Below are 19,701 nucleotides of genomic sequence, written 5' to 3'. Positions count from 1 at the left end.
CCCCGCCGGGTCCCGCGGCCCTGGCTTCGCCCCTGCTTCTGGCGGGCTGCTGGCGCTGATTGCCCTCCGCCGTGCTCCTGAGACTCCACCCCCTGTTGACCCAACCCCGGACCTGCCCCTAGCTTTGCTCCTATTGTCTGGGCCCGGCTCCCCGAGGCCCTGGGCTGGCTTTGTTTACTGTGTGGGTCCTCTCGCGCCGCTTTTGCTTTGGAGAAGAAAAACTGGTCCTTTCCATTGTATTACCGGTTCAGCGGTTTTGCTGTGAATGATCCTTATGTCACACCTGGGGCCCAAAGGTAAACACTGGTTCTCGGGGTTTATACTCTAGTTTTTCTTTACTAGCTGAAAATCTTCGGGATGTGCACTGCAAAAGCCTCTGGAAACAGATGCAGTGCTTTAACTTTCAAGTCCAAGGTCTCTGTATAAACTTGGTCCTTTCAGCTTCTTAAAACCTAAGTTCACCTCAACTTAAATAGAGTTTCTAAAGTTTTGTTGTTGTTGTTGTTTGTTTTGTTTTGTTTTTTTAATATTTTTATTTTTTTTAGTTTTCGGCGGACACATCTTTGTTTGTATGTGGTGCTGAGGATCGAACCCCGGCCGCACGCATGCCAGGCGAGCATGCTACCGCTTGAGCCACATCCCCAGCCCCAAGTTTTGTGGTTTAATCAGGTTTTTAATAGTAAGACTTTTACTTTGTTTTACTTTGTTCATTTTAGTGCCTTAGAAATATGAAGACTTAAAACATGAATGATGTGACTCTACTTTGTGTACAACCAGAGACATGAAAAATTGTGCTTTGTTTGTATAATATGAATTGAATTGCATTCTGCTGTCAGATATAATAAATCAGAATAAATTAAAAAAAGAAATATGAAAACTTTCCTTGTCCCTTTACAGATTTGTGTGTTCTTAAGTACAGTAAGCGTCCTGTCAAAGTGTATTATATTGTTATTCACCACTGATTGAGTAAGTGCCTGCCCTCATGGAGCTGAGATTCTTTGGCTGGTTATGAACAAATAATAATGCAGTAACAGGTAGTGATACCCACCATAAAGATCACGTCCACAGACAGAGATGGGATAATTGGAAAATAAAGTTTTACTGAACTCTGGACAGCCATTCTGAATCTGAGTCACTCACTGTAGGTAGAGTGTCAGTAGCCTTTATTGCTTTTTAGCAAACTTAATTCACGTTTCAAACACAACCTGAATGTGAATGTGAAGATATCCTTAAATCCTTGGGATATTTTAAATTTGACTCATCTTGCCACATTGGACATTTGCCACCACTATTTAAATAGTACCAGGAAATCCTTCTTTAGCCCTCTCATGATTTGATAGAGAGCTGACATTAAGAGGCCTCATGGGATAAAACTGGCGTAATGGTAAGGATGTAACCGTCCATCAGCACTTTGATGGCTCAACCCATTGATGATCCCTGCAGACTTAAATATACTCAGTGTTGTCCAACTTTGCTTTTGTTCTGACCCAAATGACAGGCAGTCTGCAACCTGGATCACAGTTACAGTGTTTAGCACTCCTACACTCAGACACATGCTGAGCCCTTTTTAGGCTTTTGCTGATTCTGTTATTTAGATTATGAATTTCTTTTAGGAAAATCTGCAGATATTTAACAGTTCAAACATTTATGACCAGCCTATTTCTAAGTTATTTTCTTGGGTGCTGACATTTTAAGAAACCTATAATTTTCAGTGGCTCAGGAGGTTGAAGCAGTAGGATCACAAGTTCAAAGCCAGCCTCTGCAACTTAGTGAGGTCCTAAGGCAACTTAAGGAGATTCTATCTCAAAATAAAAAGGTCTGGGGTTGTAGCTCATAGTTAGTGTTCCTGGGTTAAATCCCTGGTACAAACAAATAAAATCCTATTATTTAGAGGACCTTCCAATGCTTCCTGTCAAATAATGGAAACTGGGTCATCCCAAGGTTCCTATGGATACCCAGCCTGAGGTCATCCCCACACACCTTCCCATACCCACCTCTCACCAAGTTACCTATGAAGAAGAGTCAGGAACCCCCAGAATACATCTCTTACTCCGAAGATGGCCCACATTCTCCTTTGAATGTGTACTCCTTGCTTTACTAAGTAAATCTCTATGCCTCTACAGACACATGTTGAAATTTTTGTCACCTTCATTAAGGACTCCACTTGTCCTGAGTTGAGGCCCCCTTCTCCAAAAACTCCTCAAGATCCTTCTCCAGTGACATCTCTTCCCTAGTGACAGCACCACTTTGTATGTACCCTACATTTTACATACTTCTATTAGGTCTCATTAACAGTCACTTAATCCTCAGAGAATACTAATAATAATCATCACAGACAATGTTTATCAAACACTAATGTGTATTACATATTTTGATTTAGTTAAATTTCTGAGACATGTATTATTATTATTTTGTAAATGAGAAAATTAAGACCAGAAGGTTTAAGCAATTTGCACACAGTCGTGGAACTGGAGTATAATGGAACAAGCATTTGAACATGAAGTATGGGATCATGGTTCAGATTTCATTCGATGCTGTGCTTTGTTATGGTGTGTTTCATTGTATCTACCCATGTAGCCACCTGCAGCTCATTTCATTGGGATTTCTAGTCTGTCGCTGTCCGTGGGTCTATATCGTGTCCAAGAAATTATCTTAAATATGTTTCTAAAATCAAGATGTGCTGCCTAAAACACTGTTTCCAGAGTGTTCTTTAGGATGGCAACTCCCCCAAAAGGTCCTACTTTAAATTTTTATTTTTTATTTTTGGCTAACTCTAGTTAAACAAGTCTGTACTTTGAAAGTCTGTGACTTTCAAAGGAGGAATGATATGTAATGTTTTGTATTTCCAAAGCTATTTGGACATAGAACTGTTTTCAAGAAGCAGTTTAGCGGGGTAGTGTTCTGTGAATCACTTTAGGAAAAGTTAGCCAACTAATTCATTAGGTGGGCAACTTTTATCTGGCAGTGTTAGCAGGAAGGAGAAAAAGACTCGTCCAGGTATCTCTTGCTAGTTTCTAATGATTGCTGCTGCATCATGCACTCACTGTTCATTTGTTAATATGCTGACAAATTTTATTCCTAATCAGGCTTATTAGCATGCCTGTGTTCATCATTTGGGGAATCTTCTTAGACTATTGTTGCACTCTGGTTTTCTGACAGGTCTCCAGTTGTCTAAGCTTTACCCAGAATGCAGCTTGTAGTTCTGAGTTAATGTTTTCCAAGTTCTTTTTGTGTTCCAGAGTGTAATTCTTCTGTGCTTGGGGACTTACTTAAAGTGGCTTTTATTATATTCATATATGTCTGAGACTTGAACTCTTTTAGTCCTGTTTTGCCCTTTCAAGTTTGAAGATCAGTCTCTATTAATAAGGAGATTGACACTAAAGAATTGCAAGATGCTACTTTCTTTCTCTCTCCATTTCTCTTAAGAAGTCCTTATGCTTCCAGCATAACAAACCATCTTTTGGTTCACCTCTGCTTTTTCTGGCTATTTCATGGCTCCAAATCACTTTTTTATAGTTTTTGTTTTGTCATTTACCTCTTCCTCCACGTTTAATATCCCCTTAAAAGTCTTTATAAAGAACTTGCCATCATACTGGTAGGCGTTGTTAGTGTGTTATGTATGGACCTAGAGAAGGGAGAGGTGAATGATAGCTAGAATGATCTCGGAAGGCCTCCTAGAATCAGGCCTGGTAAGCTGGGTGGGATTTAGATAGGGGACGGACTAGGCAAGGGGTCAAAGTGAAGCAGTGGAGGGAATGTTCAAGAACTAGAGGCAGAGTAGTCTGATTGGGGCCATCTTACTGTATAGCATGAGAGCAGTTGGTGCCAGCCCTCAGGGTAGTTCGCAAATTAGGGTTTGTATTGTAAGGGTATTATAAAAATTCTAGTATCTAATTGTGTCAAAGATGAATATGGATACATATTTTATAAGTTTTTAGCACCTGTACTGTTCTGTGACAAGCTCAGCTGAGTACTCCATTCTCTCTTAAGAATCAGCTACATTTTGTTGCTTTTGTCAAGAAGCATATGGGAACCAGTCTGTGAATAATGACATTTATTCTGGCCCTTAAAAAACAATTACTGTGGGGCTGAGATCATGGCTCAGTGGTAGAGTGCTTGAGGCACTGGGTTTGATCCTCAGTACCGCATATAAATAAATTAATAAAATAAAGGTCCATCTACAAGTAAAAAAAATTAAAATTAAAAAAATTACTGTGAGGCTGGGGTTGTGACTCAGTGGTAGAGCGCTTACCTAGCACATGGGAGGTGCTGGGTTCAATTCTCAGTACTACAAAAAAAAAAATGAATGAATTAAAAGTATTGTGTCCGGGGCTCACCTGGTAGCACGCTCACCTGGCATGCGCGGGGTGCTGGGTTCGATCCTCAGCACCACATAAAAATAAAATAAAGATGTTATGTCCACTGAAAACTAAAACTAAATATTAAAAAAATAAAATAAAAAATGTGTTGTGTCCAACTACGACTAAAAAATAAAAAATAATTGCTATTTCTTTATGTAAATACTCAGTCTTTGGACATGATCTTTTAAATGTGTTTAATGCCAAAATTAAAGGACTTGACATCAAATTATTATGTATGTTATCATAAATACTCAGTTAATACAAGTGAACATTTATCTGATAGTTTCTGTTTCTCTTATTTTCAGGTTGGCTCAAAATCAGAAGTTGCTGAGTGCAAGGAGAAATTTGCCAGCTCTAAAGACCCCACCATCAGCCAGACTTTCATGTTGGATAGGGTGTTCAACCCTGAGGGGAAGGCCTTGCCACCAATGAGAGGGTTCAAATACACCAGCTGGTCTCCCATGGGTTGTGATGCAAATGGCAGGTGCCTCTTGGCAGCGCTGACCATGGACAATCGCCTGACTGTCCAGGTGAACCTCAACAGACTCCAGTGGGTCCAGCTGGTTGATCTGACTGAGATTTACGGAGAGCGTCTCTATGAGACCAGTTACAGGCTCTCTAAAAATGAGGCTCCAGAGGGAAATCTCGGGGATTTTGCTGAATTTCAGAGGAGGCACAGCATGCAGACCCCAGTCAGAATGGAGTGGTCGGGCATCTGCACCACTCAGCAGGTCAAGCACAACAATGAGTGCCGGGTCGTGGGCAGCGTGCTCCTGGCTGTCCTCTTTGAGAATGGTAACATTGCCGTGTGGCAATTTCAGCTGCCCTTTGTAGGAAAGGAGTCCATCTCCTCATGCAACACGATTGAGTCTGGAATCAGCTCCCCTAGTGTTTTATTCTGGTGGGAATATGAGCACAATAATCGGAAAATGAGTGGCCTTATTGTGGGGAGTGCTTTTGGACCCGTAAAAATTCTCCCTGTCAATCTCAAAGCAGTCAAGGGCTATTTCACCTTGAGGCAGCCTGTTGTCTTGTGGAAAGAAATGGACCAGTTGCCTGTGCACGGCATTAAGTGCGTGCCGCTTTATCACCCCTACCAGAAGTGCAGCTGCAGCCTGGTGGTGGCTGCAAGAGGGTCCTACGTGTTTTGGTGTCTTCTTTTGATCTCCAAGGCAGGTCTGAATGTTCACAATTCCCACGTCACAGGCCTTCACTCCCTGCCCATTGTCTCCATGACTGCAGACAAACAGAACGGAACCGTGTACACTTGTTCCAGCGATGGGAAGGTGAGGCAGTTGATTCCCATCTTCACAGACATCGCATTAAAGTTCGAGCACCAGTTAATTAAACTCTCAGATGTGTTTGGCTCAGTGAGGACTCATGGGATAGCAGTGAGCCCGTGTGGTGCGTATCTGGCCATCATCACAACTGAGGGCATGGTCAATGGCCTTCATCCTGTCAACAAAAATTATCAGGTCCAGTTCGTTACTCTCAAAACCTTTGAGGAGGCAGCTGCTCAGCTCCTGGAGTCTTCAGTGCAGAACCTCTTTAAGCAGGTAGATTTAATAGACCTAGTACGCTGGAAAATTTTAAAAGATAAACATATCCCTCAGTTTTTACATGAAGCTTTGGAAAAAAAGATCGAAAGCAGTGGAGTCACATATTTTTGGCGTTTTAAGCTTTTTCTCCTGAGGATTTTATACCAGTCAATGCAGAAAACTCCTTCAGAAGCCTTATGGAAACCTGCCCATGAAGACTCAAAAATCTTGATCGTTGACTCTCCTGGGATGGGCAATGCAGAGGATGAGCAGCAAGAAGAGGGCACCTCTTCCAGGCAGGTGACTAAGCCAGGCCTGCAGGAGAGGAGCAGAGAGGGCGAAGCAGAGGAGCCCACAGACGACTCACTGCCCCCATCGGGAGACGGTGGAGGCCACGAGGCAGTGGAGGAGAAGCTCCTTGAGATCCAAGGGAAGATCGAGGCTGTGGAGATGCACCTGACCAGGGAGCACATGAAGCGCGTCCTGGGGGAAGTGTACCTGCACACCTGGATCACGGAGAACACCAGCATCCCCACCAGAGGGCTCTGCAACTTTCTAATGTCTGACGAAGAGTACGAGGACAGAACGGCTCGGGTAGGTGTTTCCCAAAACTGTCACGTCTGCTCCCTTTCTGAGAGACACGTGGCAGATTGGGTCGCTAGAGCTAAGCTTTCATGTTGGCACTTTGTAGGTAATTGATTGGCATGAGGTTAGGGAAACAAAGAGGAAATAGGGGTTAAATGCAAGGACACTTTCTTAGTACACAAAGAATGTTGGGTTCTTCCTTATGGTGGCCTGGGCTGGGGCTCAGGGCTTGCCAGAGGAGCTTTCCAGGCTGTGGATGAGCTTGGGGAGGCTGCGTGAACAGAGAGCAGTGTGGTGGAGGTTCCATGCCTTGCTCCCTGCCCATCCTGTTTTACACAAGTTCTAGGTAGGGGGCACATTTTTGGTTTTAAAGGACTCAAAGAGGCCTTCTGGTTTTGCCAAAACACACAAAGGAAACATATATATTTTGTTTTTACAAAAAACTGAGTATTGTCTTTTTCTTGGCACTGGAACGGTCTTCAGTGTTATATAAAACATGTTCTGTGGCATTTGGGGTCCCTGAGAGAACACCAGGATCCCAAGCCTGGGGACACTGCATACTCTCTGTTCCTCTTAAGGGACCCTGTGCAGGTAGCCATTCTGAGGGTTCTGAAAACTCCCTACAGAAGAGAAATGTGCCTTTGTCACCCAGATGTCTCTGCCAGGGAAGCATCCTAGCAGCTAGCATCTGCTGAGATACCAAGAACGCAGCTCCGAGGAGCATGCTGTGTGCACAGGTGTTCAGAACCACAGCCTGGCCTTTTGCTCTGAAGACTAGCTCTGTTCTCACTGCCTCAAGTCTCATTTGAAAACAGAAAATTCAAGTGTCTTCATCCTTAATGTTAAATCATTCAGAAATCACTCATTACATTTTCTTGCTGGCAGTGACACTTGTCCTTCCTGAAATGACTGCCAAGATGTCTGCAGCGACCCTCAGAGTGGCCAAGGTGCGCTGGTCATGTAACTGACTTTTCTACTTTAAAAAGTCAGCTTTTAAGCAGTGTTTCCTTATGTTTCAATTGCCTGGGAAAGTGTTCTGGTTGTCATCATGTCATGGGACTGACTCGAGGGTCATTGAGATGGCAAAAGCATTGTGGAGAATGAGTAATGAAGTTTGTTCTTTTTAGTTTATAATTCTGGTTTAGATGCTGTGTGGACTTGGGAAGCTGTGTCTAGCTGGTTGGTTCCAGCAAAGCCAGTCTGAAAAATGGAAAGATTATACCTACCTGGCTATACCAACTGCATTCTGACTGCAGACAGTGCACTCTGCGTCTTAAAATCTTAACTGTGTACTTCAATTGAGGGCCTTTTTAGTTGAAGGTCGGCTGGGCTGTAGCTCAATGCCTGAGTGTTTGCACCATGGACCAGGAAGAAAATCCTCCCTCCTGGGATGTTGTTCTTACCAGTGGTCATGAACCACCTCTGAGATTCCTGCCTGGCAGACTGTGCTTCTCAACCTTTCGTTTATTATCACCTTCCCCTGGAGTGTTCTTTTTTTCCCCGTTATTCCTGCCCATGAAATGTTAATACGACAGATATATTGTTTGTTTACATGCTATATATATATATGCGCACTTGAATACTTAAGATTAAGGCTGGGCATGGTGACACACATCTGTAATCCCAGCGGCTCAGGAGACTGAGGCAGGAGAATTGTAGGTTCAAAGCCAGCTCAGCAATTTAGTGAAGCTGTAAGCAATTTAATGAGATCCTGTCTCAAAATAAAAAAAATTAAAAGGCTGGGGATGTGGTTCAGTGGTTAAGTGCCTGGGTTCATCCCTGGTAACAAAACAAAAAAAAAAACAAAAAAAAAATTTTTTTTTTTTTTTAAGGATATTTTGTCCCCCAAGAACCAATATTTGTCTTTCATGAAGAACTATGAGCCCCATTGAGAGTGAGTCAGATGAAATAGTTGGGCTTTGTGATGGAAGCCACGGAGAGCACCCCACAGTAGTCTTAGGTGCATCTACACTGCAGGAACTCTGGGCTGGCTTGGCATGTCTATGACTGGTCCTAAGTTAGATCCTTTTTGGTTTTTTGGTAGTTCTGGGGACTGAACCCGGGCCTCTTACATGCTATGCAAGCAGTTTGCTACTGAGCTACTTTGAAATTTAAGTGAACTAATTTTAGTGAATTAATCCAAAATCTTACAGATTCTTTACAAGAAGTATAAATGGATTCAAAATTTGGAAAGGCACTATGCTAGTTAGAAAAGGTGGTTCTAAAGGATTGGCACGTCCTGTGCTTCCCAATGAGATACAAGAGAGGTTTTGTTTCATTTTTTTACCAGTAAAATGATGGCTGGGCCGTGGTACATGCCTGTAATCCCAGCTAAGGGCAGGAGGACTCCAGGTTCCAGGCCAGCCTAAGCGACTTAGTGAGATCCTGTCTCAAAATAAAAGAGCTGGGGATTATGGCTCAGGGGTGGAGTGCTTCCCTGACATGTGCAAGGCCTGGGTTTAACCCCCAACACCCCAAAAAGGGAAGGAAAGAAGAAAATAATGAAGTGGATTTGTGTTTTTCAGATTTTGTTTTGAAGAGTGTGATCTTAACAGTAGAGGGAAGCAAAGCTAGAGGAGGGCAAGGCCTAGGGTGCCGCCGCCCGCCCCCCCATCTCACTCTGCTTCCTGCCCTCCCAAGGCGCATCTTGCCAGGCCTCTGCAGCGGGTGTCTGGACCTCAGAGGCAGGCTGCCTGACTGGCTCAGCCGTGGGTCTTGGGCCATCAGAAGGAAAATTATTTTTTAATCCTGACTCTTGTACTCGTAAGCCTTTCTCAAAGGCTAAACGTTTGTAGAGTTCTATAAAGTTGGCAGTATCACTCAATATTTTGTATGGAGGTTACTGTCAAAACATTATTAATAACAGCTAAATCCTTGTTTCAGACAGGAGCAACTAAAGCAAGGCAAGTAGTGTGAGTTTGGTCCTCACAGTTTTTCCCGTAATGGTCCTGGTTCACCCTGTGGTCACAAGGTACCTGAATGTGTTTGTTTTATTCAGTCAGTTGACATGTCCAAGGTCCAGCTTTCCTGTCTGACAGCAAGCCTGGCTAGTGTGGAAGTGAAGGATTCCATTCAGCCCTGAGTGGCTGTCTCCTCATAGCAGGTTTTGCTTCAGGACACCTGCAACCACTGCTGACCGCTGACCACTTTGTCTCGCTAGGTGCTGATCGGACACATCTCAAAGAAGATGAACAAACAGACTTTCCCTGAACACTGCAGCTTGTGTAAAGAGATCTTGCCGTTCACAGATCGCAAGCAGGCCGTCTGCTCTAATGGGCACATCTGGCTCCGGTAAGCCGGTATCTCACCCCTGCTCTTGCTCATTTCTCAGTGTTGTGTAGCGTGATCCACTGTGGCCAAGAATAGGTGACCTCATTACGTGTCGCCCACCACTACATTAGAGGAGATCTGCAGTCTGAAGCCTGGTGTGGACTCCTCCTCAGTCTGACTGGAGCAGGACCTTGAAGGACAGACGTGCTGCCTGGTTTATAGAGGTTTCCAGTTTGCTTTGGTTGTACTGTTTTCCTTTAAAGTAGTGAGAAGTTCCTAAATCATTATTACAAAATATTGTCTGTTGAATGGATGAGTTTATGTGTGCTCCTGGACACATTTTTTGTTTGTTGAATTTATAGTGAAATGTAGAAGCCTTTCTTCTCCCATCCTCATAGTCTATACCAACTGTGAGCCTCTTGGACAGTCCTTGCTTCCTCACCTGGCTCTCCCCTGCTCTTCTCCTCCTCCCCTCCATGTGGGTCTGGGGCCTGTCCTCCTCTCAGCCTCCTGGAGGCCTGCACCCCAGCCATGACTGGGGAGCTCATGTCTCTGACCTCCCTCTGGACCTGGGACCTCACTGCTGCTCGGCCTCTCAGGGGTGTTGCAAGCACTTCACACGGCCCAGCCTCGTCTCACTGCTCCGTCTCTGCCCTGTCTCTGGCCCACAGATCGTAGCTGTCTCCCCTGGTCTTGCCGCCTGCCTCCCTGCCTCGACAGTCTTCTCAGCCTAGTTGTCACCGTGATCCTGTCCAGACATGGTCAGCTTCTGCAGCCCTCTGAACAAACTGTTCTGATGTGCAGGGCTGATTCCTTTCAGTGACTCGAGCGCTCCACACACCAGGGCCCTCCTCCCCGCCTCCTCGCTTTGACCTCTCTGTCGCTCTCTGCATTCCAAGTGACCTGGACTCTTTCCTCAGGTCCGTGAGGGACACCTGCTCTGGCTCATTTGTGGGGCTGACCCCTCCACCTGTAGGCTCTTCCAGCAGATATCATGTGCCTTCCTCAGAAGTCCCCTTTTCGGCCCTCCGACTCACTGGCTAAAGTTGTAGTGCCTGCTGACCCCCTTCCCTCCCGCATTTGGCACCCTCTTCCCGCCTTGCTCCCTCCTCCATGGTCACTGTTATGTGGCATGTTACGTTTGTCTACTTCTTCTCTTTCCTGTGGACAGGGAAACTCCATGAGGACTTTGGTGTTTTGATCACAGCTCTTTCTGAAACTGTGCCTGGTGTGTGGAGGCCCTCAGTAGACACTAACTGAGGGGCTGTTAGAGCCTGCCAGCTGGCCACCAGGCTGCGTGCTGCACGTGTTGTCAGCATTGGTACCGCGGCCCCGTGTGTAACAGAGCTAGGGTTCTCCATGTGTGAACGCTCTGTGATTTATTCCTTTATTGGAAGGTGTCTTTTTGTTTTTGTTTTGTTTTGTTCTGATTCTGATTTTACTCTTCGGACTTTGGGTTTTTTTTCTTTTTTATTTCTTCAGAATATGAAACAAGCTTATGGTAGACTTTCAGTTTATAGTAAAAAGAACATTTCTTGAGCACTGACAACCTTCCAGGCACAGTCTCAGCAGTGATGTGTCTTACATCACTGTACCTCCGAAAAACCCCACGCAGGAGATGCCACATTGTTCACATCTATAGACGGGACACTGCGCTGCAAGAGTGAGTGAATTTGCCCCAGTCACACCGGTGGTTTGTGGCAGAGCTCAGAGCCTGGCCTGCTGGCTCCAGAGTCCACGTGTGACCTCTGTGTGTCAACCCCTCCTAGGTGACACTCTTTCACAAAAGTTGTTTTCCATTTTGTTGATTAAAGTAGTGCCAAAGTACCTCCGCATGGTCTCTCTCCATGAGGTTGGGTGCTAGCTTCTCTCAGGTGGGCTGTTCCACCATATGCTCAGGTCTTCACTCCAGGTGAATCTGCTTGGAGCCCCTTCCCCTAACCCTCTCCTGTTTGTATTCCCAGCTCCCTAATTGCTCAGGGAAAACTACAGCCTTTGGGGAGACAACCTCCAGGGCCCACCTGCACCCTTGACCACCTCATGGCCTCCGCTTGCCCCTTTGGCCTGGTCTTGGTAGATGCTTGGTGAGGACCTGTTGGGTGGAATTGAATCATTGGTGCCCTTCGGGTTTTCCTAATAGCTGTCAGGTTTTTAAAGATAGTGCTTCTACCTAAGCCTAGCAGTGACTAACAAGAATGACCTTCCGTGTAACAGTGTGCTCAATTTTTTTTTTAACGTAATAAGAATTGAGAATAGTCAGGGATGACAGATTAAATCCTCCCAGTGCTGCAGTCACACAGCAGCTGCAGTGAGTATCTGGCCTGGAGGCAGTGTGTCTCTGGTCAGTAACATGACAGGCCACTTCCCTCTTGCTAAGTGCAGGTGATGCAGGTTTGCCCTGAGGGGCACTAGGGTAGGGCGCGTTGTTGCCATAACCATGCTGGAGCTGCCCTCAGCCCCTGCCGCCTTCCCAGTGTAGGTGGGACCTGGGCTCGCCCCTGCCCTGACAGTACAATCGCTCTTCTCTCAGGTGCTTTTTAACCTACCAGTCCTGCCAGAGCTTGATATACAGACGGTGTTTGCTCCATGACAGCATCGCTCGGCACCCAGCCCCAGAAGGTGAGTGCTTTCCCATCCAGGGGGCAAGGAAGTGTGGGTGGGCAGTGTGCTAGTGCTAGCACCCCACGTCATGGCTGGGTTGGGCTCCACACTGCTGTGTCCGTTGTCAGGGACAGAGCAGGATCCAGCCTCTTCACAGTGTTGCTGTGAAGCCAGAACTGATTAGGAAATGGTCCCTGGAGTGTGTGGTGTTACGTGCACACTGCCTTTACTTTGAGCAAAGTGGATCTTGGCTGCTGCTTTGTCACTGCGGACTGACCGGGGCTTGTAGAATGTTGGAAACTTAAGCCCAAAGAGTAGGGTGCTTTGTCTAGGGACATATGGTCATTGCAGAACTGGGGCCAGAATGTGGTCTTGATGCTGCCGTGCAGCACGCATCCTGTTTGGGCCTGCTCTAGGCCTGTGCTTGACGCCTCTCATCTTCCTTCTGCAGATCCTGACTGGATTAAGAGGTTGCTGCAGAGCCCCTGTCCTTTCTGTGATTCTCCTGTCTTCTGAATGCAGTAGTGGAGGGCAGAAGGGCGTGAGCTGTGGAGCATTCCAGAGCATGGGAAGCCGTGCGCTGGAGGAAGCCGACTGCGTGGAGAGGTGCTCTTCCTAACCATCGCCAGGGCCTCTCTGGGAGGGCAGCGCACACCATCTCCAGGACTAAAAGATATCTTTCAAGTGATTGAAGGCTTGGTGTCATTTTGAGATGGACGTGGTCCCCCAGCTCCTTACCCAATGAGGAACGTTTACTTTCAAGTGTCTTGATGAAAACAGTTTGAACAAAAAATTGTCCTATGGAATCTAGGAACCTGGTGGTCTCTGGTAGAGAATTGTGTGAGGGCCTTCTGGGCTGAGTTAGGTCTTATCCTTTTTTGGTTTGAGGCAGCCCATGGCTCTAGAGGGCTTGAATAGCCTGGTCCGTGCATTCCACGCACCAACAGATATTAAAAGTATTAAAACAATGTGTGGGCTGATGTTTTGCTCCCAGTGCATAGCTGCAGATCTGTGTCCAGTTGACTCTTGTTTCTCATGCATATGGATAACATTTTCCTTTAAAATTCTATATTTTTTAAGAAGTTGAAGCCAAGACTGAATCAGTTTTAATGTATCACACAATCAAGTGACTGTTCGAAGCCAACAGTTGTGATGTGTTTCTGATCGTCTCTGTATCATCAGATTTGCGGATCCTGCTCCTTAACATATGTGAGGGTGACAGTGCCCGCTTCACCCATCTGTGCAACCCAGATGAGATGCTGTGCAAAGAGGAAAAATGCTTTCTTCTTTGGAAAATTAGAATTTAAGTATTTTTAATGTCAACATTGCTGGATGGTGACTTGAGTATCCAGTGGAGGAGTCTGTTCAGGGAGTTCTGGAGAGAGAGCAGTGAGAGTTCTAGTGCCATAGATGTGGGCGGCTGAGTTGAGCAGAGCCTGGGATTCCTGCTCTGCAGAGCTCCTTGGAGTTTGGAATATCGGTATTTGTAGACTGTGAAGAGATGTCACGTTTCATGTCTCTATTAATTGCGCTTAATAGACATTCTGGAATCACAGTGTTCCTGGGTTTTTAGAGTAAGTGCCCTAGGGATCGGTGCTGATTAACTGGACTGCACTTTGAAGTGGTGCATAGCTCTGGAAGGTCGGATGGGAACTCAAAATACGAACTCTTCACTCTTATTTTGTGAGGTTTTTTTGTTTTGATTTGTGTTTTGTTGTTGTTGTTGTTTTTGTTTTTTGCCTTTATTTTGACATGGTCTCCTGCTTGTATTTTGTATCCTCAGTGAAAGACATTTTGCCTCACTCAGAAATTGTGTCTGCCGTTGGCTGCTGTGGACGAGACAGCCACACCTGTGCTGATCTCTTCCCGCAGGCCCCTCCAGCACTGCCCCAGAGTGTCTTGTTCTGTTCAAGGGCTTGCTTTGTCTCTTAGGCTTAATCATATATTTGCTGGACTCTTTTTTTTTCTTTAAATATGTTTTTTAGGTGGACATAGTTCCTTTATTTTATTTTTATGTGGTGCTGAGGATCGAACCCAGGGCCTCACATGTGCTAGGCGAGTGCTCTGCCACTGAGCCCCAGCCCCAGCCCCTATTTGCTGGACTCTTCTGCTTTTTTTTTTTTTTCATTTTGGTGGTGATTTTAAGCATCATGTTTGTCCAGACTTGAGGGACCAGCTTGTTAAATCGGTGTTCATGGTGGGGAACCCAGCAGCATGGTGGACATGCATGGCACAGGTCAGACTGGTAGAGAAGCACTGGTGCCTGCAGCTGTCCAGTTCACAGGGCATGTGACGTGAGCGTGGTGAGCATGGGAGGACAGTGCAGCTATGGTCATCAGGCATCCTAGGTTTCACCTGGTTCTTTGCTCCAGACTAGAGTCATAGGAATTTGTGTTGTTTTTGTTTTTGTTTCTTGGTACTGGGGATTGAACCCAGGGGCACTTAACCACTGAGCCACATCCCCAGCCCTTTTTTATATTTTAGAAACAGGGCCTCACTAAGTTGCTAAAGCTGGCTTTGAACTCACAATCCTCCCGCCTTAGCCTCCTGAGCTGCAGGGATAATGTGTGTGCCACTGTGCCCGACTCTAGGAATTTGTTCTTTATTGGGGAATTTTATGCTGCTGCCACTAAAAACTTACTTTAAGTTTTTATTTAAAGCAGTTGTGCATTTTCGAGAAAATTTAACTACTGCGATAACTAAAAAGGATCTTGGAATTTAGTATGTGTCTGTAAAAATAAATGTGGCAACTGATTTCCTAGACGTGGTTCTCTCTGCAGGGTCATGGCCCAGGTCCAGGCTCTGCCTGGTGTCCACATGCCCAGTAGGAAGGTCCTCTCCCACCCTTTCCCCCAGCCCCAGTGCTGAGCAGACAAGAGACTTGGGGTTAATGGCAGCCTCACAAACAGTTGGAGTTTCGGCATTGGAGTGGTGATCCGTGCAGCCTTGGAAAGTGGGAGTGGCAAGGGGCTGCTGCTGGCCCCTTCCACTTAAACTTAGCTCCCTCTTTGGATCTTCCTAAAATTTGCCGGGGCTGTTCTGGTGGCTTTCAAGTTGGTTTTTGCTGTACCTGTAATAACCGTGTCAGGAATGGGAGGGAGACCAGCTGCCCTGCAGTTGAAGTGCAGGAGGCAGGTGCTGTGGTGAGACCTTCGAAGCCACGGCACGTTTCTGGAGTCCGACTTCCATGTGTGTGTCACCTGTGCCTGGGTTAATTTGTTCCTGTTACTCTACATAAGAAATGTTTAGCTTGTTACGCTGGAAATTCATGCTGAAGTCCTCTTGTTTTCATACCCAGACTTCAGGCTTTTCTACTGCTGTAAAATCTGTCAAAACTACCAATTATTTCTCGGTGTCGGGAGTTATTGGAACCCTGGCCAAGCTCATGGTTGAGTGTCACCTTCTGCTTCGGCCTCCGGGAAGTTTTGAGGATATTGATGTTGAAGCATGCATTTGGATTTATTAGCAGGTTTAAGAGGTTAATCAGGTTGAAAGAATGTTGGAGGTTGACAGTTAAATATTGGAACGTGGTTTTGATTACGAGGTATCAGGTAAAGAAGTGCTGGAGGGCAGGAGGGCGGCCCTGGTTAGGCTGGCGTTGGCCACAAGGCCTGGAGCAGACGCAGGAGTCAGTGTCATCAGTCAGTCCCCCCTCTCTGCCCCCGACCTCTCTTGCTTTCCATTCCTTTAGTTCCCTCAGCTGTAGGATATGTTCAGAGGTAAAATTTCTTTTTTGAAAGAAGAATGGATGAGGGAAAAAGTTTTCTAACTGCTCAGCCACGGGGTGGGGCTCCCTTCCTGAAAGAAACTGTCATTCTGCTTTCTGAAGGTGACAGTGTTAGTTGTTAACAACAGGGTGAGTTGTGTCTGGTTTTCCTCAACGGATACTTCCTGGTCAGAGAGTCCAGAGGCTGGGCTGGGCTGTGGGATGCAGGATCGGGCCTCTACCACCACCCGTTCCCCTGCCTCCCAGCCCATATTTTTCTTCCCCAGCAGAAATTCTGGCTCTGCTGACCGAGCAGGTCGTGCTCAGTCACACCCTGCAGCCAGCCAGGTGGACAGCAGCTCTGCCGTCAGCGGCCTGTGCTCTCCGAGCCTGCAGGACTCCCGTGGCTCCTGACCCCCGCGTCCTCGCCTGGCCTTCCCCCTTGGCTGTCGGGTTGAAGGGTGCAGCTGAGGCAGACGGCTCTGGTCTTCAGTGAAGGCAGCAGTGGCCGCTCAGAGCTCAGGCCGTCTCAGGGCTCTCACAGCTCCTGGACGCGGAGCTGCTCTTTCTGGAGGCTGAGAGAGTCTTGGCAGTGACCTCTGCTGCGGGCCAGGTGATGTGTCTGCTGCTCAGCCTGAATCCAGAGCACGTGGAACTGTCCTTAAAGGGACGCAGCGTTGCGTCCATAGGAAGCACTGGAGCCCTGTCCTGGCGCCCAGCAGGGTTATCCTGAGCTTGAGGGCTGTCCCACAGCGCCCACCCGCCCAGCAACAGGCAGTATCAGGAGGCGCTGGCCAGGTTGTCTTGGGGGTTGGCGCAGCTTCACGTCTGCTGCTGTGCTGTGTTCCATGGTATGGTGGCCACGGGCCAGTCTAGCAGAGGAATGGGGTTTCCATGGCGTCTGCCCCTCTGGTGTGGAGGCATCTGTCCCTGCTGCTCCCTGTCCCTCCTTCCTGACTGTGGGTGGGGGGCTTGTCTGTGGCTCCAGGGAGAGGACACCCAGGTCGAGGCCCCCAGCAGCCTCCGAGGACTTGTTCGTTCATCTCAAGAAAGACTTGAGATGGGGAAAAGGTGTCGCTCTCCCATGAAATTGTCACAGTGTGGCAGCCTGGTGGAAGTTCTGTACGTGGGTTGGAGAAAACCCTCAGCGCTCTGAATCTCATCCCGAATCCCTGTTAATCTCACACAGAAACAGGTGCTGGGAGACTGCCAGGACGGTGGTGTGAGAGGCAGCGGCAGATCTGGGTCCTTGCCCTCTCAGCCAGCTGACATGAGGGTCGTAGGTTCAGGGCGAGCGCTCTGCCCCCCCCACCACTCCCTTTCTCTCTCTCTGGGGTACTAATGCAAAATTAAATGCAAAATGTCGATGAATTATGTCTTTTTCAAGGCTTTGACTCAGATTTGTACTTTGATATATGAAAGTGAATATCAAGCTTGTTTGTACGGAAATAAGACTGTATATAAAAATGAGTCTGTGTTGTGTATAGTGACATATATTTTATGTTTACCCAGCGCTGTGCTAAACTTTGTGCTTGGCTTTGAATTATATGTATATTTACACCTGACTTTTTTTAAATAAAAAGGAAGATTTAAAGGTCATGGAAAGATCTTTTTTTTTTTTTTTTTAATTGTTACCATCTAGTCATATGGTATGTCTTAGACTGTTAGTGTTTAAATAAAAAACTTTTTAAGAGTAATGACACATTTTGCTTGGAATAACTCCAGATCCAGAGAACCCACTGCCTTCTCCTTGCGTTTCCGCAGCTGGCCTCACTTGAGGCCACGGGCTCCTGGGCAGGTGCTCTGATGGCGCTCGTCCTGCGTGTCCAGCACCTTGTGGCCGTGTGGGAGGCGGGCAGAGCTCCCCCGGGGCTCACTGGCTCTGCCCAGGGGAAGCAGGCTGTGCCACCTCCTTCACTTTCCTCAGCTTGCTTTTCCTGCAGGTAAAGTAACCAGCCCTGAGCTCTTATCTAAGATTAGAGCTGAGGCTTCTGGGAAAATTTGAAATGGGGAAAATTATAGAGAAAAAGAAATAGAGATTTGGAGAGACTCGCCATCAGTATCCAACCCTGTGGAGCGATCTTATTTTCGCTATTATTAAAAGTAAGGGGAAGGGATCCTCAGCTTCTATACCTATTAGCTGGTTGGCCTTTGATACAGTTAATGAAAGACAATTGAATTTTAGCTCTTACTCAGTTTGGACCCCCTCGTTTGTTTGTGTGATTTAGTACTTAAAGTCCAATGAAGTTTCTGTGAATATGTGGTGCTGTACATAATGGCAGCTTCATAAATGTGAAATAACCTCAAATATGTGGTATTTGTATGCATAGCCACTAGTGTTGTTATTTTGGCCACTTTTTTATTCAAAATAAATAACAAATATTTGTATATATGTGTCTCTTTGATGGGGTTCATGGGGTCTGTAGCAAGCTGAGCCACCTCTTTAGGCCTAATCACCTCCAGCCAGGCTAAGCACAGGCAAAGGCAGAGGAGAGGGAAAGAACAGCTGGGGAGATGTTGGGGACACCACTAGCAAGAGCCTCAGTGTCAATTTGATGTGTCTTTAAGTTTTATTCCAGAAAAAGTCTGAGGAATGTAAGGGGAAAGGACAGATTCAGGGCTGGACGCTTGTGTAGCATTGTGTGCTATTTGCAAGCCTGGAGGGTGTGCCAGCATCTGAGCTGCTCCTTGTCTGTACTGGGGGTGGGGGCAGTGTCCCCTCCTGGTTCATCTGTGCCCCTCAGACCAGAAGGACCTGTTAAAACACAGACAGTGGGCCCGGCATGGTGGCACACACCTGTGATCTCAGTGACTTGGGAGGCTGAGGCAGAAGGATTGCAAATTCCAGGCCAGCCTCAGCAATTTGGCAATATCCTAAGCAACTTGTGAGATCCTGTCACAAAATAAAAAATCCAAAGGGCTGGGGATGTAGCTCAGTGGTCATGCACCCTGAGTTCAGTCCCCAGAACCCAAAATATTAAAAATACCACCCTAGAATTCCTGATTCTGTGGGTCCTCGGAGCCTGGGATCTGGCACTCCACGCTTTCCTGCTGAGCACCCGCAGTGCCTGTCGCGGTCATGTGGGGAGTGTTGGTCCGTACCAGTGCGGTCTCTGTGTCGTTGCCCTCTCACTGTGTCAGGAGCACAGCAAGGTGGACCACGGCCCTGGACCCTTCCTCACTGAATCTTGCTCATCTCCCTCTTCCCCAGATTCACCTTCAGATGGCACGCTCATCCCCCATCATGGGTAGCCTTTCCCCTGCCCTGTCCCACTCCCCTCACTTCTTTGGGTCACCTCCCAAATAAACCATCTGCATCCAAGTCCCCATTTCATGATGTGGAGAGGGAGGGTTAGACCACTGGTCCCACAGGCAGCCCGGGGAGCTGTCAGGTCTGGATTCTGGACCCTGTTTCCTGGCTAGTCAGTGGCAGCTGGTCCCACAGAGGTGCTGTGCAGTCCCGGGAATGCAGGCTGAGCGCCTGGCATGACCTCATAGGCCCAGGTGGGTTCTTGATGAGACACTGAGATCCAGAGTGGGGATCTTTGGGTGGGTGCTCTTGAAAATTGAATCCAAATTCCTTTCAATCCCACTGGCCAGCAGATGAGGTTCCCTCCCCTGCAGGAAGGAGAGGACCTCC

The 19,701-nt window shown here is 46.9% G+C and overlaps 1 protein-coding gene across 2 annotated transcripts; it reads left to right on the top strand.

The window, feature by feature from the left end:
- Nucleotides 1-4,638: 4,638 nt before the first annotated feature.
- Nucleotides 4,639-18,449, top strand: Gtf3c4 (general transcription factor IIIC subunit 4). 2 transcript variants are annotated; one of them, XM_015497403.2, is made up of 4 exons: nt 4,639-6,493; nt 9,645-9,775; nt 12,285-12,373; nt 12,807-18,449. In XM_015497403.2, the coding sequence occupies exons 1-4, from the start codon at nt 4,745-4,747 to the stop codon at nt 12,869-12,871; spliced, it is 2,034 nt and encodes a 677-aa protein (XP_015352889.1). In that variant the 5' UTR covers nt 4,639-4,744; the 3' UTR covers nt 12,872-18,449. The 2 variants fall into 2 exon arrangements, with proteins under 2 accessions (XP_015352889.1, XP_048668786.1); XM_048812829.1 differs by lacking the exons at nt 12,285-12,373; nt 12,807-18,449 and adding an exon at nt 10,426-11,353 and having other exon boundaries at nt 4,646-6,493.
- Nucleotides 18,450-19,701: the final 1,252 nt, after the last annotated feature.

The sequence above is a fragment of the Marmota marmota genome, unplaced genomic scaffold (assembly GCF_001458135.2).
Source record: "Marmota marmota marmota unplaced genomic scaffold, marMar, whole genome shotgun sequence".
Taxonomy (NCBI): Eukaryota; Metazoa; Chordata; class Mammalia; order Rodentia; family Sciuridae; genus Marmota; species Marmota marmota.
The sequence above is the reverse complement of the archived record's forward strand: the minus strand, read 5'-3'. Positions and strand labels throughout refer to the sequence as shown.

Excerpts from the sequence above, each read along its gene's own strand:
- Gtf3c4 (XM_015497403.2), top strand. The coding sequence starts at position 4,745 with ATGTTGGATAGGGTGTTCAACCCTGAGGGGAAGGCCTTGCCACCAATG. Across the intron at positions 9,776-12,284 it reads AATGGGCACATCTGGCTCCG|GTGCTTTTTAACCTACCAGT; the intron begins GTAAGCCGGTAT and ends CTCTTCTCTCAG. Across the intron at positions 12,374-12,806 it reads TCGGCACCCAGCCCCAGAAG|ATCCTGACTGGATTAAGAGG; the intron begins GTGAGTGCTTTC and ends TTCCTTCTGCAG.